General features: G+C 36.3%; 1 protein-coding gene and 2 non-coding genes across 3 annotated transcripts; 1 reads left to right on the top strand and 2 right to left on the bottom strand.

Annotated features, from left to right (window-relative positions):
* Positions 1-2,090: 2,090 nt before the first annotated feature.
* On the bottom strand, positions 2,091-2,198 carry LOC148577971 (small nucleolar RNA R71). Its single transcript, XR_015903663.1, has one exon. It is a non-coding gene; the product is annotated as a small nucleolar RNA R71 (small nucleolar RNA).
* A 618-nt stretch (positions 2,199-2,816) lies between these two features.
* Positions 2,817-10,442, top strand: LOC148577970 (uncharacterized). The gene is made up of 2 exons (XM_088502929.1): positions 2,817-3,652; positions 10,205-10,442. The coding sequence occupies exons 1-2, from the start codon at positions 2,817-2,819 to the stop codon at positions 10,440-10,442; spliced, it is 1,074 nt and encodes a 357-aa protein (XP_088359055.1).
* Positions 10,443-14,800: 4,358 nt separating this feature from the next.
* On the bottom strand, positions 14,801-14,908 carry LOC148577969 (small nucleolar RNA R71). The gene has a single exon (XR_015903439.1). It is a non-coding gene; the product is annotated as a small nucleolar RNA R71 (small nucleolar RNA).
* Positions 14,909-16,776: the final 1,868 nt, after the last annotated feature.

Here is a 16,776-nt window from a genome sequence, read left to right as displayed (position 1 = left end):
AATTTGGCTGTTGTATGTAATGCTCTGCTAAAGCTTGGCTGGCTATTTGGCCATGTCTAATTCTTTTGGACCAGAGCTTTAGACTAACATTGCATGATTCCTGGAATTTTTATTAAAAATTTTGTATCCCTTTATTTTCTTTTCCAAAATAATTTTCGAAAAATACAAATTTTTTTTTAAAAAATCATAAAAACCAAAAATTTGTGTTTCTTGTGTCAAATTTTAAGTTTAGTGTCAATTGCATGCTTTAATTTTTCTTTAATTTTCGAAAATATATGCATTGTGTTCTTCATTGATCTTCAAGTTGTTCTTGATAATTTTCCTTGTTTGATCTTTAATTTTTCTTGTTTTGTGTCTTTTCTTATTTTTCATATGCATTTTTGAATTACTAGTATCCAAAGTTTAAAAATTTTTAGGTTTGGTGTCTTGCATGTCTTTTTTTTCTTAAAAATTTTCAAAAATATGTTCTTGATGTTCATCATGATCTTCAAAGTGTTCTTGGTGTTCATCTTGACATTCAAAGTGTTCTTGCATGCATTCATTGTTTTGATCTTAAACTTTTATGTTTTGTGTCATTTTGTGTTTTTCTCTCTCCATATTAAAAATTCAAAAAAAAAATTGATATCTTTCCCTTATTTTACTCATAAATTTCAAAATTTTGGGTTGATTTAGTTAAAACTTTTAAAATTTGGTTGTTTCTTGTTAGTCAAGTCAAAATTTCAATTTAAAAATTCTATCTTTTCAAATCTTTTTCAAAAATAAAATCTTTTTTATTTTTCCTTTAATGTTTTCAAAAATCTTTAAATTAATTTTCAAAATATTTTTCTTAATTTCTATTTCATATTTTTAAAATTATTGCTAACATTTAATCTTTAAATTCTAGAATCATATCTTTTAGTTTTATGTTAGTCAAGTAATCAACTTTAATTTCAAAAATTAAATCTTTTGAATTTCCTTTTCAAATCTTTTTCAAAATGAATTTCAATCATATCTTTTTCAAAATTTAATTTCAAAATCCTTTTCTAACTTCTTATCTTTTCAAAATTTATTTTCAAATCTTTTTCAATTAACCACTTGACTTGTTTGTTTTAATTTTAAAAAGTTTACTATTTCTTATCTTTTTCAAAACTACCTAACTACTTTTCTCTCTCATTAATTTTGAAAACTAACTAAAAAACTTTTTCAAAAATCTTTTTAATTAATTAATTTATTTAGTTTTCAAATTACTTTTATTTCCCTTCTTAAATTCGAATTCTAACCAATAATTAAAATAAAAACAAAAATATTTTTCTTTTTCTTTTAAATTAATATTCGAATTTTCTCTCTCTCTCTCTCTCTCTCTCTCTCTCTCTCATCTCCTTCTATTTGTTTATTTATTTACTAACACTTCTCTTCTTAAAATTCGAACCCTTCCTCTCTCTCTGTGTTCGAATTCTCTTTATTCTCTCTACCTCATTCTTTTATTCTTTTCTTCTTCTACTCACATAAAGGAATCTCTATACTGTGACATAGAGGATTCCTCTTCTTCTCTGTTCTCTTCTTTTTCATAGGAGCAGGAATAAGGATAAGAACATTCTTGTTGAAGCTGATCCTGAACCTGAAAGGACTCTAAAGAGGAAGCTAAGAGAAGCTAAAGCACAACACTCTGAAGAGGACCTAATAGAGATTTTCAAAAAAGAAGTAGTTATGGCAGCTGAAAATAACAACAATGGTGGAGATGCAAGGAAGGTGCTTGGTGACTTTACTGCACCAACTTCTGACTTCTATGGAAGAAGCATCTCAATTCCTGCAATTGGAGCAAACAACTTTGAGCTTAAGCCTCAATTAGTTTCTCTAATGCAGTAGAATTGCAAGTTTCATGGACTTCCATTGGAAGATCCTCATCAGTTCTTAGCTGAATTCTCACAAATCTGTGACATTGTTAAGACCAATGTGGTTAATCCTGAGCTCTACAGACTTATGCTTTTCCCCTTTGCTGTAAGAGACAGAGTTAGGATATGGTTGGACTCACAACTTAAAGAAAGCATGAACTCTTGGGAAAAGTTGGTCAATGCTTTCTTGGCCAAATTCTTTCCACCTCAAAGTTGAGCAAGCTTAGAGTGGAAGTCCGAACCTTCAGACAGAAGGAAGGTGAATCCCTCTATGAAGCTTGGGAAAGATACAAGCAATTGATCAGAAGGTGTCCTTCTAACATGCTTTCAGAATGGAGCATTTTATGTATATTCTATGATGGTGTGTCTGAATTGTCCAAGATGTCATTGGATCATTCTGCTGGTGGATCTCTTCATCTGAAGAAGACGCCTGTAGAAGCCCAGGAACTCATTAAAATGGTTGCAAATAACCAGTTTATGTACACTTCTGAAAGAAATCCTATGAATAATGGGACAACTCAGAAGAAATGAGTTCTTGAGATTGATACTCTGAATACAATATTGGCTCAGAATAAAATATTGACTCAGCAAGTTAATATGATTTCTCAGAGCCTGACTGGAATGCAAGCTGCATCCGGCAGTGCTAAAGAAGCTTCCCCTGAAGGAGAAGCTTATGACCCTGAGAATCCTGCAATAGAAGAGGTGAATTACATGGGAGAATTCTATGGAAACACCTATAATCCTTCATGGAGAAATCACCCTAATTTCTCATGGAAGGATCAACAGAAGCCTAATCAGAGCTTCAATAATAATGGTGGGAGAAATAGGTTTGGAAATAGCAAGCCTTTTCCATTATCTTCTGAGCAACAGACAGAGAATTCTAAGCAGAGCCAATCTGACTTAGCAACCATAGTCTCTGATCTATCTAAGATCATTCTCAGTTTCATGACTGAAACAAGGTCCTCCATTAGAAATTTGGAGGCACAAGTAGGTCAACTGAGTAAAAGAGTGACTGAAATTCCTCCTAGTACTCTCCCAAGCAATATAGAAGAGAATCCAAAAAGAGAGTGCAAGGCCATAAACACGTCCAACATGGCCGAAACTGGAGAGAGTCAAAAGGCAGTGATCTCCAGTGAGGAAGACATTGCTGGACGTCTACTGGCCACTAAAGAGTTCCCTGATGAGGAACCAAAGGAATCTGAGGCTCATATAGAGACCATAGAGATTCCACTGAAATTTCTGTTGCCATTCATGAGCTCTGATGAGTATTCTTCCTCTGAAGAGGATGAAGATATTACTGAAGAGCAAGTTGCTCAGTATCTAGGAGCAATCATGAAGCTAAATGCCAAGTTATTTGGTAATGAGACATGGGAGGATGAACCTCTATTACTTAGTAATGAACTGAATGTTTTGGTTCAACAGAAATTACCTCAGAAGAAACCGGATCCCGAAAAGTTCTTAATACCTTGCATCATAGGCACCATGACCTTTAAAAGGGCCCTGTGTGACCTTGGTTCAAGTATAAACCTCATGCCACTCTCTGTAATGGAGAAACTAGGGATCTTTGAGGTACAAGCTGCAAGAATCTCACTAGAGATGGCAGACAATTCAAGGAAACATGCTTATGAACTTGTAGAGGATGTCTTAGTAAAAGTTGAAGGCTTTTACATCCCTGCTGATTTCATAATCCTAGACATTGGGAAGGATGAGGATGAATCCATTATCCTTGGAAGACCCTTCCTAGCTACAGCAAGAGCTGTGATTGATGTGGACACAGGAGAGTTAGTCCTTCAATTGAACGAGGACTACCTTGTGTTTAAGGCTCAATGATCTCCTTCTGTAACCATGGAGAGGAAGCATGAAAAGCTTCTCTCAATACAGAGTCAAATAGAGCCCCCACTCTCAACTTTTAGGTTTGGTGTTGGGAGGCCATCATCAAGCTCTGAGTCTCTGTGAAGCTCTCTAAGAGCTCACTGTCAAGCTATTGACATTAAAGAAGCGCTTATTGGGAGGCAACCCAATGTTATTTAATTATATTTATTTATTTTCCATTATTATTTTATATTTTCTTTAGGTTGATGATCTTGTGAAGTCATAAAAACAACTGCAGAATTAAAGCAAAATGAAAAACAACATAAAAAATAGCACACCCTGGAGGACAGACTTACTGGCGTTTAAACGCCAGTAAGGATAGCAGAATGGGCGTTTAACGCCTAGCCTGGCAGCATTCTGGGCGTTTAACGCCAGGAAAGGTAGCAGAGCTGGCGTTAAATGCCAGGATTGGCACACAGTGGGCGTTTGAACACCAGAATGGTGCAGGGAGCAAAATTCCTTGACACCTCAGGATCTGTGGACCCCACAGGATTCCCACCTACCCCACCTCTTCTCCTCTCCTCTTCACACCTTTCTATAACACTCTTCCCCAAATATTCTTCACCTATCAAATCTTACCCTCTTCTCCAAAATATCTTCACCACTCATATCCATCAATCATAAAACCCCACCTACCTAACCATTCAAATTTAAACCATTTCCCTCCCAAACCCACCCCTTCATGACCAAATTCCCCCTCTCTCCTACCCTATAAATACCCCTCCTCACTACCTTCAATTTCACACATCATACACACTACTACCCCCTTGGCCAAAACCTTCACTACCCTCCATCTCCTCCATTTCTTCTTCTTCTACTCCTTTCTTTCTTATTTTGCTCGAGGATGAGCAAATCTTTTAAGTTTGGTGTGGAAAAAGCTCTGCTTTTCTATTTTTCCATAACCATCAATGGCACCTAAGGCCGGAGAAACCTCTAGAAAGAGGAAAAGGAAGGCAATTACTTCCACCTCCGAGCCATGGGAGATGGAGAAATTCATCTCAAAGGTCCATCAAGACCACTTCTATGAAGTTGTGGCCAAGAAAAAGGTGATCCCTGAGGTCCCCTTCAAGCTCAAAAAGAGTGAATATCTAGAGATCCGACATGAGATTCAAAGAAGAGGTTGGAAAACTCTCACCAACCCCATTCAACAAGTCGGAATTTTAATGGTTCAAGAGTTCTATGCTAATGCATGGATCACTAGGAACCATGACCAAAGTATGAACCCGAACCCAAAGAATTGGCTCACAATGGTTCGGAGGAATTACGTGGATTTTAGTCCGAAAAATGTGAGGTTGGCATTCAACTTGCCAACAATGCAAGGAGATCCTCATCCTTTCACTAGAAGGGTCAAATTTGATCAAAGGTTGGACCAAGTCCTTATGGACATTTGTGTGGAAGGAGCTCAATGGAAGAGAGACTCAAGAGGCAAGCCGGTTCAACTAAGAAGGCTTGACCTTAAACCCATGGCTAGGGGATGGTTGGAGTTCATCCAATGCTCTATCATTCCTAGTAGCAACCGGTCTGAAGTTACAATAGACCGGGCTATCATGATCCATAGCATCATGAATGGAGAGGAAGTAGAAGTTCATGAGATCATATCCCTAGAACTCTACATGGTGGTGGACAAGCCCTCCACTTTGGCAAGGTTAGCCTTTCCTCATCTCATTTGCACCCTATGCAATTCAGCTGGAATTGTCATAGAGGGAGACATCCTCATTGAAGGAGACAAGCCCATCACTAAGAAAAGGATGGAGCAAACAAGAGAGCCCACTCATGGACCTCAACAAGAGCATGAGGAAGTTCCTCATCATGAAATCCCTGAGATGCCTCAAGGGATGCATTTTCCTCCACAAAACTATTGGGAGCAAATCAACACCTCCTTAGGAGAATTAAGTTTCAACATAGAGCAACTAAGGATGGAGCACCAAGAGCATTCCATCATCCTCCATGAAATTAGAGAAGACCAAAGAGCCATGAGGGAGGAGCAACAAAGGCAATGAAGAGACATAGAGGAGCTCAAGCACTCCATAAGATCTTCAAGAGGAAGAACTAGCCACCATCACTAAGGTGGACCCGTTCTTTAATTTCCTTGTTCTTATTTTTTCTGTTTTTTCAAAAATTATGCTTTATGTTTTGTCTAGTTTGTGTCTTCATTACATGATCATTAGTGTCTAGTGTCTATGTCTTAAAGCTATGAATATCCTATGAATCGTTCACCTTTCTTAAATGAAAAAAAAAATGTTTTTTGAAAAAGAAAAAGAAGTACATAAATTTTGAATTACATCTTGAAAATAATCTAATTATTTTGATGTGGTGGCAACACTTTTTATTTTCTGAATGAATGCTTGAACAGTGCATATTTTTGATATTGTTATTTATGAATGTTAAAATTGTTGGCTCTTGAACGAATATTGAAAAGGAGAAATGTTATTGATAATCTGAAAAAGCAGTGAAAAGCTTGCAAAAAAAAGTAGCAAAAAAAAAAGAGAAAAAAAAGAAAGAAAAAGAAAAAGCAAGCAGAAAAAGCCAATAACCCTTTAAACCAAAAGACAAGGGAAAAGAGGATCCAAGGCTTTGAGCATAATGGATAGGAGGGCCCAAAGGAATAAAATCCTGGCCTAAGCTGCTAAATCAAGCTGTCCCTAACCATATGCTTGTGGCGTGAAGGTGTCAAGTGAAAAACTTGAGACTGAGCGGTTAAAGTCGTGGTCCAAAGTAAAAAGAGTATGCTTAAGAGCTCTGGACACCTCTAACTGGGGACTTTAGCAAAGCTGAGTCACAATCTGAAAAGGTTCACCCAGTTATGTGTCTGTGGCATTTATGTATCCGGTGGTAATATTGGAAAACAAAATGCTTAGGGTCACGGCCAAGACTCATGAAGTAGCTGTGTTCAAGAATCAACATACTGAAATAGGAGAATCAATAACACTATCTGAATTCTGAGTTCCTATAGATGCCAATCATTCTGAACTTCAAAGGATAAAGTGAGATGCCAAAACTGTTCAGAAGCAAAAAGACTACAAGTCCCACTCATCTAATTGGAACTGAGCTTCATTGATATTTGAAATTTATTATATATTCTCTTCTTTTTATCCTATTTTGTTTTTAGTTGCTTGGGGACAAGCAACAATTTAAGTTTGATGTTGTGATGAGCGGATAATTTATACCCTTTTTGGCATTATTTTTACATAGTTTCTAGTATGTTTTAATTACTTTTTATTATATTTTTATTAGTTTTTATTCAAAAATCACATTTCTGGACTTTACTATGAGTTTGTGTGTTTTTCTGTGATTTCAGGTATTTTCTGACTGAAATTGAGGGACCTAAGCAAAAATCTGATTCAGAGGCTGAAAAAGGACTGCAGATGCTGTTGGATTCTGACCCTGCTGCACTCGAAGTGAATTTTCTGGAGCTACAGAAGTTCAATTGGCATGCTCTCAATTGCGTTGGAAAGCAGACATCCTGGGCTTTCTAGCAATATATAATAGTCCATACTTTACCCGATATTTTATGGCCCAAACTGGCGTCCAAAGCCAGCCTAAAACTTCCTGGCGTAAAACGCCCAAATTGGCACCAGAATTGGAGTTAAATGCCCAGACTAGCACCAAAGCTGGCGTTTAACTCCAAGAACAGCCTATGCACGAAAAAGCTTCAATGTTCAGCCCAAGCACACACCAAGTGGGCCCCAAAAGTAGATTTCTGCACTATCTATATTTAGTTACTCATTTTCTGTAACCCTAGGCTACTAGTCTAGTATAAAAACTACTTTTAGAGATTTATTTTAGATCATCTTTTTGAATCATATGTAACTTTTATCATCTTTTCACATTTGGAGGCTGGCCTCATGGCCATGCCTAGACCTTTTTCACTTATATATTTTCAACGGTGGAGTTTCTACACCCCATAGATTAAGGTGTAGAGCTCTACTATTCTTCATGAATTAATGCAAGTACTATTATTTTTCTATTCAATTCACGCCTACTTTTTCTCCAAGATATACACTCGTACTTAATTTAGTTAAGTCAGAATGAAGGGGTGACCCGTGATAATCACCCAATCTTCGTTACTCGCTTAGCCAAGATCGCTTGCGTGACAACCACAAAGCGGTCTACATGATGTTCAATGTAGTCATTGGACGACAGCCGGAGTATATTGTCTTGGATATCTAATACACGGAGCGAGTCTGTGAGATTAGTATCTTCATGGTATAGGTTAGAATTATTGGCAGCATTCCTGGGATCCGAAAAGTCTAAACCTTGTCTGTGGTATTCCAAGTAGGATCCGGGAAGGGATGACTGTAATGAGCTTCAAACCTGCAAATGTGAGGCGCAAGTGACAGTGTGCAAAAGGATCAATGGATCTTATTCCGATGCCAGCGAGAACCGATAGATGATTAGCCATGTGGTAGCTGTACCTGGTATTTTTCATACGAGACGAGAAATCCGACAGTTGATTAGCCGTGCAGAAACCGTAGAGGACCATTTTCACTGAGAGGATCCTACAGCTTGCCATGGAAGGAAGTAACGCACTGTTGGAAGAAGGCAATAGAAAAGCAGAGGTTCAGAAGCAACAAAGCATCTCCATACGCTTATCTGAAATTCCCACCAATTAATTACATAAGTAACTTTATTTTATTTTATGTTATATTTATATTTTAATTATCAAAACCTCATAATCATTTGAGTCCGCCTGACTGAGATTTACAAGGATGACCATAGCTTGCTTTAAGCCGACAATCTCCGTGGGATCGACCCTTACTCACGTAAGGTTTATTACTTGGACAACCCAGTGCACTTGCTGGTTAGTTGTGTGGAGATGTGAAAAGTGTGAATCACGATTTCCCACACCAACTTGCTAGATCACGAGTCAACAAATTCATTAAGATCAATTAGCTATTCAATTCTCATGGAGCTAATTGGATTAAAACTTCTACAGATTTAAAGAGAGAATTAGTTCATTTTTACTAAACTCAGACTCTTCCGATTTGAAGAGATTTAAAGAATCAGCAACAACTATGAAAATCAAACCCTAGGAATTTGAAGAGAAACACTTATGATTTCAAATATTACCTTACTGGAATGAGATTGAGTCTGCGATTGAATCATGCATGAGATCGATGAGGCAGAGTGAGAGATCGAGAAGAGGCAAAACCAAAAATTGAGGAGGCAGAACAAGAATGAAAGATTCAGAGAACTGAGAGATTGAGGAGGCAGAGCGAGATTGAAAAATTCAGAGCACTGAGAGTGAGACTGAGAGTGATGGTGGATTCGATTTCAGAGTAGTAAGAATTTTTTTTATTTATGAAATTAGGAATAGACAGTTTTTGTAAACTTTTTATAAAAATTAAACCCATTTACTAACATTTTATTAAAAATGTTACTTAATATTTAATTTTATTATAATTACTAACATTTTAATAAATGTTACAAGATAAATGTTACTAAATGTGTAAAATGTAGTAGTGTATCTTGAGAAGTTTAGTTACAAAATAAACCAAAGTAAGAGAGGAAACAAGGGTATATAAATTGAGGAATTCATTCACTATATTTAGAGTAAAGTGTCATTTTTGTCCCCAATGTAACAACCTAACTTCCAGTACGTCATGATCGTACCAAAAATAAGGCGTTTCTAACCTATTTCTCTTATTAACTATTTAATATTGAGCCTTTAGTTCGATATCACGTTTCAGTTTTATAGAAAATGCCAGAAAATTTTGTTTTTTACTAATTAAAATCATATGTCAAGCATCACCAAGTAATAATAATCGTATAATTATTAATAATAATAAACATTATACAAGAGAATTTAAATGAAATCAGATACAACTCCTATCCCTCTGTATAAAATTAAAACTAAAGCAACAAGAGCGAGGAAATTCTATGAAAAAAACTTAATTCATAAATAAATTCTATAATTGCCCGCAGCTTCAAACTGAGTCTTCGAACCTGTGTCACTGAAAGGGTGGAAGATTTTTTGGTGAGAACAAACTACACATTCTCAGTAGGGAATGGGAATTCCATAAAAGTAATGATTACCATACAAATAATTAACTTTACTTAATAAAACCATTTTTGTCAAACTTTTGAAAATACTTTTTAATCTTACTTTAGATAATTAATTACTTTCTTTAAATTTCTAAAGCCAAAACATATTTTCATCGCAAAACTTGTCATATTAAACATCTGTCAGCCACATAATTGATTCTCAGTCACCACAACAATAATTAATCATCTCAATACATTCACAAATTACTAGCACAAGTAAGAGACTCAATTCAACACACAAACAAGTCACAATAAAACAAACAACACAAACACAAAGAAACAATATAAGCAAACACAACCAAATGTAAATGCACAAACATTGTGATGCATGTCTGTCCTAAGCAGGCCATGAGCTCATGTTTCGGTTATCTACCTGTATCCCGACATTATCCAGTCACAAATCCACGTTATTCCAGATATGATTTTCCAACCCGTGCACAAATAAATAGCTACTCTTCTGTGGCAGCCTCTGCTCTACTATGGCAGGAAAGTAGGCAGAAAATAGACTACTCTACTGTGGCAGTATCTGCTCTACTATGGCAGAAATCAAACAAACAGGCAATATCTGCTCTACTGTGGCAGACAAAGAACTTTCTGCTCTTCTCTGGCAGAAACCAAACAAATATCACTTTGCTCTTCTGTGGCAAAAATTAAACAAATCACTTGATATCTTTCTTCATAGACATATCTTTAATCGTTACATTATTCTTGCTGTTGCTACTGCTTAAGCATTCCCACTCATGCTGGAATAGGATCCATTGATCCTTTTGCGTCTGTCACTACGCCCAGCCGTTGTGAGTTTGAAGCTCGTCACAGTCATTCAATCCCTGAATCCTACTCGGAATACCTCATGACATTTTAGATCTGAACTTTATACTCTTTGACGGCATGAGTCTCTGAACTCCATTGTTGGGGGTGAGGAGCTCTGCTGTGTTTCGATGAATTAATGCAACTATTTCTGTTTTCTCTAATTTCTCTAATAAAAATTTTTCAAAAATAAATTTTCTTTGAATAAATCTTGTGCCAAACTTTAAGTTTGGTGTTCTCCTGTTAACTTTTCTTTAGTTTTCAAAAATTTTATTTTAGTTTTCTAAAAATTTTAAGTTTGGTGTTCTTTCTTCATGTTCTTGTGTTCTTGTGAGTCTTCAAAGTATTCTTGAGTCTTCCTTGTGTTTTGATCTTAAAATTTTTAAGTTTGGTGTTCCTTGGTGTTTTCCCTCCAAAATTTTTGATGTGATGAGCGGATAATTTATACGCTTTTTGGCATTGTTTTTACATAGCTTTTAGTATGATTTGGTTAGTTTTTTGTATATTTTTATTAGTTTTTAATTAAAAATCGTATTTCTGGACTTTACTATGAGTTTGTGTGTTTTTCTGTGATTTCAGGTATTTTCTGGCTGAAATTGAGGGACCTGAGCAAAAATCAGATTCAGAGGTTGAAGAAGGACTGCAGATGCTGTTGGATTCTGACCTCCCTGCACTCAAAGTCGATTTTCTGGAGCTACAAAACTCCAAATGGCGCGCTTCGAATTGCGTTGGAACGTAGACATCCAGGGCTTTCCAAAAATATATAATAGTCGATACTTTGCCCGAGTTTAGATGACACAAACTGGTGTTGAACGCCAGTTCCATGTTGCAGTCTGGCGTTCAGCGCCAGAAACAAGTTGCAAAGTGGAGTTCAACGCCAGAAACACGTTACAAACTGGCGCTCAACTCCAAAATTGACCTCTCCACGTGAAAGCTTCATGCTCAGCCCAAGCACACACCAAGTGGGCCCCGAAAGTGGATTTCTGCATCAATTACTTACTTCTATAAACCCTAGTAGCTAGTCTAGTATAAATAGGACTTTTTACTATTGTATTTTACATCTTTGGATCATCTTTGATTAGTTTTATGCTATCTTAGACTTTCATGGGGGCTGGCCATTTGGCCATGCCTGGACCATTATCACTTATGTATTTTCAACGGTAGAGTTTCTACACTCCATAGATTAAGGTGTGGAGCTCTGCTGTTCCTCATGAATTAATACAAAGTACTACTGTTTTTCTATTCAATTCAAGCTTATTCCTATTCTAAGATATCCATTCGCACCCAAGAACATGATGAATGTGATGATTATGTGACGCTCATCATCATTCTCACCTATGAACGCATGCCTGACAAACGCTTCCGTTCTACATGCAAACAAGCTAGAATGAGTATCTCTTGGATATCTAATACAGAGGACCGAGTCCGAGATATTAGAATCTTCGTGGTATAAGTTAGAACCCATGGATGGCCATTCCTGAGATCTGGAAAGTCTAAACCTTGTCTGTGGTATTCCGAGTAGGATCCGGGAAGGGATGGCTGTGACGAACCTCAAACTCGCGAGTACTGGGCGTAGTGACAGACGCAAAAGGAGGGTGAATCCTATTCCAGTATGATCGAGAACCTCCAGATGATTAGCCATGCAGTGACAGCGCATTGGACCATTTTCACAGAGAGGATGGGAAGTAGCCATTGACAACGGTGATGCCTTACACAAAGCTTGCCATGGAAGGGAGTAGGAAGGATTGGATGAAGACAGCAGGAAAGTAGAGGTTCAGAGGAACGAAAGCATCTCTATACACTTATCTGAAATTCTCACCAATGAATTACATAAGTATCTCTATCCTAGTTATATTTTATTTATCTTTTATTTATCAATTCATAAAACCATTTGAATCCGCCTGACTGAGATTTACAAGGTAACCATAGCTTGCTTCAAGCCGACAATCTCCGTGGGATCGACCCCTTACTCGCGTAAGGTTTATTACTTGGACGACCCAGTGCACTTGCTGGTTAGTTGTACGAAGTTGTGAAACAGATATTAGATCATGAACGTGCATATTGAGTTTTTAGCGCCGTTACCAAGGAAGGAACGATCACGATTTCGCACACCAAGTTTTTGGCGCCGTTGCCGGGGATTGTTCGAGTTTGAACAACTAACGGTTCATCTTGTTGCTTAGATTAGGAAAATTTTGTCTTTTGGGTCAGAGTCTTTTATTATTGTTCTTGTTAAAATTTTAGAATCCTTATTTCCTTTTTCTTAATTATTTTCGAAAATTTTTAAAACCAATAACTTCATGATTTAGTCTTCTGTTTGAGTTTAGTTTCATGTTTTAAGTTTGGTGTCAACTGCATGTTTTTATTTTCCTTTAAATTTTCGAATTGCATGTTCTTTGTTCTTCCTTGATCTTCAAGTTGTTCTTGCCAGTCTTCTTGTTTGATCTTTGCATTTTCTTGTTGTGCATCTTTTCTTGTTTTTCATATGCATTTTTGCATTCATAGTGTCTAAAGTTTTAAAATTTCTAAGTTTGGTGTCTTGCATGTTTTTCTTTTCTTAAAAATTTTCAAAAATAAGTCTTGATGTTCATCTTGATCTTCAAAGTGTTCTTGGTGTTCATCTTGACATTCAAAGTGTTCTTGCATGCATTATGTGTTTTGATGCATAATTTTTATGTTATGAGTCTTTTTCATGTTTTTCTTTTTCTTCATTAAAAATTCAAAAATAAAAAAAATATCTTTTCCTTATTTTATTCAAAATTTTCAAAAATTGAGTTGACTTTTTCAAAAAGTTTTCAAAATTAGTTGTTTCTTATGAGTAAAATCAAATTTTCAATTTAAAAATCTTATCTTTTCAAAATCTTCTTCAAAAAAATCAAATCTTTTTCATTTTTCTTATTTATTTTCAAAAATTTTAAAAATATTTTTCAAAAATCTTTTTCTTAATTTTATCTCATAATTTTCGAAAATATTATTAACAATTAATGTTTTGATTCAAAAATTTCAAGTTTGTTACTTTCTTGTTAAGAAAGATTCAAACTTTAAGTTCTAGAATCATATCTTGTGATTACTTGTGAGTCAAGTCATTAATTTTGATTTTAAAATTCAAATCTTTTTCAAAATTAATTTTAATCATATCTTTTTATCATATCCTTTATATCATATCTTTTTCAAAATTTATCTTTTCCAAAAATTTGATTTTAAAATATTTTTTCCAACTTCTTATCTTCTTATCTTTTCAAAATTGATTTTCAAATCTTTTTCAATCAACTAACTAATTGACTTTTTGTTTATTTTTTATCTTTTTCAAAACCACCTAACTACTCTTCTCTCTCTAATTTTCAAAAATACCTCCCTCTTTTTTAAAAATTCTTTTTAATTAATTAATTGTTTTAAATTTTAATTTTAATTTTATTTCCCTTTTAATTTTGGAAAATCATCAACTCCTTTTCAAAAATTATTTTCGAAAATTTCTCTCTCTCATCTCCTTCTATTTATTTATTCATCTACTAACACTTCTTTTCATCTCATATCTCTGCTCCTATCCTTACCCTTGTGTTTGGATTATCCATTCTTCTTCACTCTTATTCCCTTTCTTCTTCTACTAACAATAAGGAACCTCTTTACAGTAACATAGAGAATTCCTCTTCTTTTCTTGTTCTCTTCTCTTTCATATGAGCAGGGACAAGGAAAAGGGCATTCTTGTTGAAGCTGATCCAGAACCTGAAAGGACTCTGAAAAGGAAACTAAGAGAAGCTAAAATACAACAATCTAGAGACAACCTTACAGAAATTTTCGAACAAGAAAAGGAGATGGCAGACGCACCTAACAACACTGCAAGGAGGATGCTTGGTGACTTCACTGCACCTAATTCCAATTTACATGAAAGAAGCATCTCAATTCCTGCCATTGGAGCAAACAACTTTGAGCTTAAACCTCAATTAGTTTCTCTGATGCAACAAAACTGCAAGTTTTATAGACTTCCATTTGAAGATCCCTTTCAGTTCTTAATTGAATTCTTGCAGATCTGTGATACTGTTAAGACCAATGGGGTTGATCCCGAGGTCTACAGGCTTATGATTTTCCCATTTGCTGTAAGAGACAGAGCTAGAGTATGGTTGGACTCTCAACCTAAAGATAGCCTGAACTCTTGGGATAAGCTGGTGACGACTTTCTTAGCCAAGTTCTTTCCTCCTCAAAAGCTTAGCAAGCTTAGAGTGGATGTTCAAACCTTCAGACAGAAAGAAAGAGAATCCCTCAATGAAGCTTGGGAGAGATACAAGGAACTAACCAAAAAGTGTCCTTCTGACATGCTTTCAGAATGGACCATCCTGGATATATTCTATGATGGTCTGTCTGAGTTATCAAAGATATCATTGGACCATTCTGCAGGTGGATCCATTCACCTAAAGAAAATACCTGCAGAAGCTCAGGAACTCATTGACATGGTTGCAAATAACCAGTTCATGTACACTTCTGAGAGGAATCCTGTAAGTAATGGGACGCCTCAGAGGAAGGGAGTTCTTGAAATTGATACTCTGAATGCCATATTGGCTCAGAATAAAATACTGACTCAGCAAGTCAATATGATCTCTCAGAGTCTGAATGGATTGAAGGAATCATCTAACAGTACTAAAGAGGCATCTTCTGAAGAAGAAGCTTATGATCCTGAGAACCCTGCAATAGCAGAGGTGAATTACATGGGTGAACCTTATGGAAACACCTATAACCCCTCATGGAGAAATCATCCAAATTTCTCATGAAAGGATCAACAAAAGCCTCAACAAGGCTTTAATAATGGTGGAAGAAACAGGTTTAACAATAGTAAACCTTTTCCATCACCCACTCAGCAACAGACAGAGAATTCTGAGCAGAATCCATCTAGCTTAGAAAATTTAGTCTCTGATCTATCTAAGGCCACTGTGAGTTTCATGAATGAAACAAGGTCTTCCATTAGAAATTTGGAAGCACAAGTGGGCCAGCTGAGTAAAGGAATCACTGAAACCCCTCCTAGTACTCTCCCAAGCAATACAGAAGAGAATCCAAAGAGAGAGTGCAAGGCCATTGATATAACAATCATGGCCGAACCTACAGGGGAGGAAGAGGACGTGAATCCCAATGAGGAAGACCTCCTGGGACGTCCAGTGATCAACAAGGAGTTTCCCTCTGAGAAACCAAAGGACTCTAAGGCTCATCTAGAGACCATAGAGATTCCAATGAACCTCCTTATGCCCTTCATGAGCTCTGATGAGTATTCTTCTTCTGAAGAGAATGAGGATGTTACTGAAGAGCAAGTTGCCAAGTACCTTGGTGCAATTATGAAGCTAAATGCCAAATTATTTGATAATGAGACTTGGGAAGATGAACCTCCCTTGCTCATCAATGAACTGAATAATCTGGATCAACTGACATTACCTCAGAAGAAATAGGATCCTAGAAAATTCTTAATACCTTGTACCATAGGCACCATGACCTTTGAGAAGGCTTTATGTGACCTTGGGTCAGGGATAAACCTCATGCCCCTCTCCGTAATGGAGAAACTGGGAATCTTTGAGGTGCAAGCTGCCAGAATCTCATTAGAGATGGCAAACAACTCAAGAAAATAGGCTTATGGACTAGTAGAGGACGTGCTAGTAAGGGTTGAAGGCCTTTACATCCCTGCTGATTTCATAATCCTAGACACTGGAAAGGATGAGGATGAATCCATCATCCTTGGAAGACCCTTCCTAGCCACAGCAAGAGCTGTGATTGATGTGGACAGAGGAGAGTTGGTCCTTCAACTGAATGAGGACAACCTTGTGTTTAAAACTTAAAGATCTCCTTCTGTAACAATGGAGAGGAAGCATGAAAAGCTTCTCTCAGTACAGAGTCAACTAAAGCCCCCACAGTCAAACTCTAAGTTTGGTGTTGGGAGGCCTCAGCCAAACTCTAAGTTTGGTATTGAACTCCCATATCCAAACTCTAAGTTTCGTGTTGGGAGTCTATAAAATTGACCTGATCACCTGTGTGGCTCCACGAGAGCCCACTGTCAAGCTATTGACATTAAAGAAGCGCTTGTTGGGAGGCAACCCAATTTTTATTTATCTATTTTTATTTTTATTTTTATTGTTCTTTCATGTTTTATTAGGTTTATGATCATGTGGAGTCACAAAATAAATACAAAAATTAAAAATAGAATCAAAAA

This window comes from Arachis ipaensis, chromosome B1 (genome assembly GCF_059453495.1).
Source record: "Arachis ipaensis isolate K30076 ecotype BB chromosome B1, ASM5945349v1, whole genome shotgun sequence".
Taxonomy (NCBI): Eukaryota; Viridiplantae; Streptophyta; class Magnoliopsida; order Fabales; family Fabaceae; genus Arachis; species Arachis ipaensis.
Note: the sequence above shows the minus strand (reverse complement) of the source record. Positions and strands in the feature narration are given on the sequence as shown.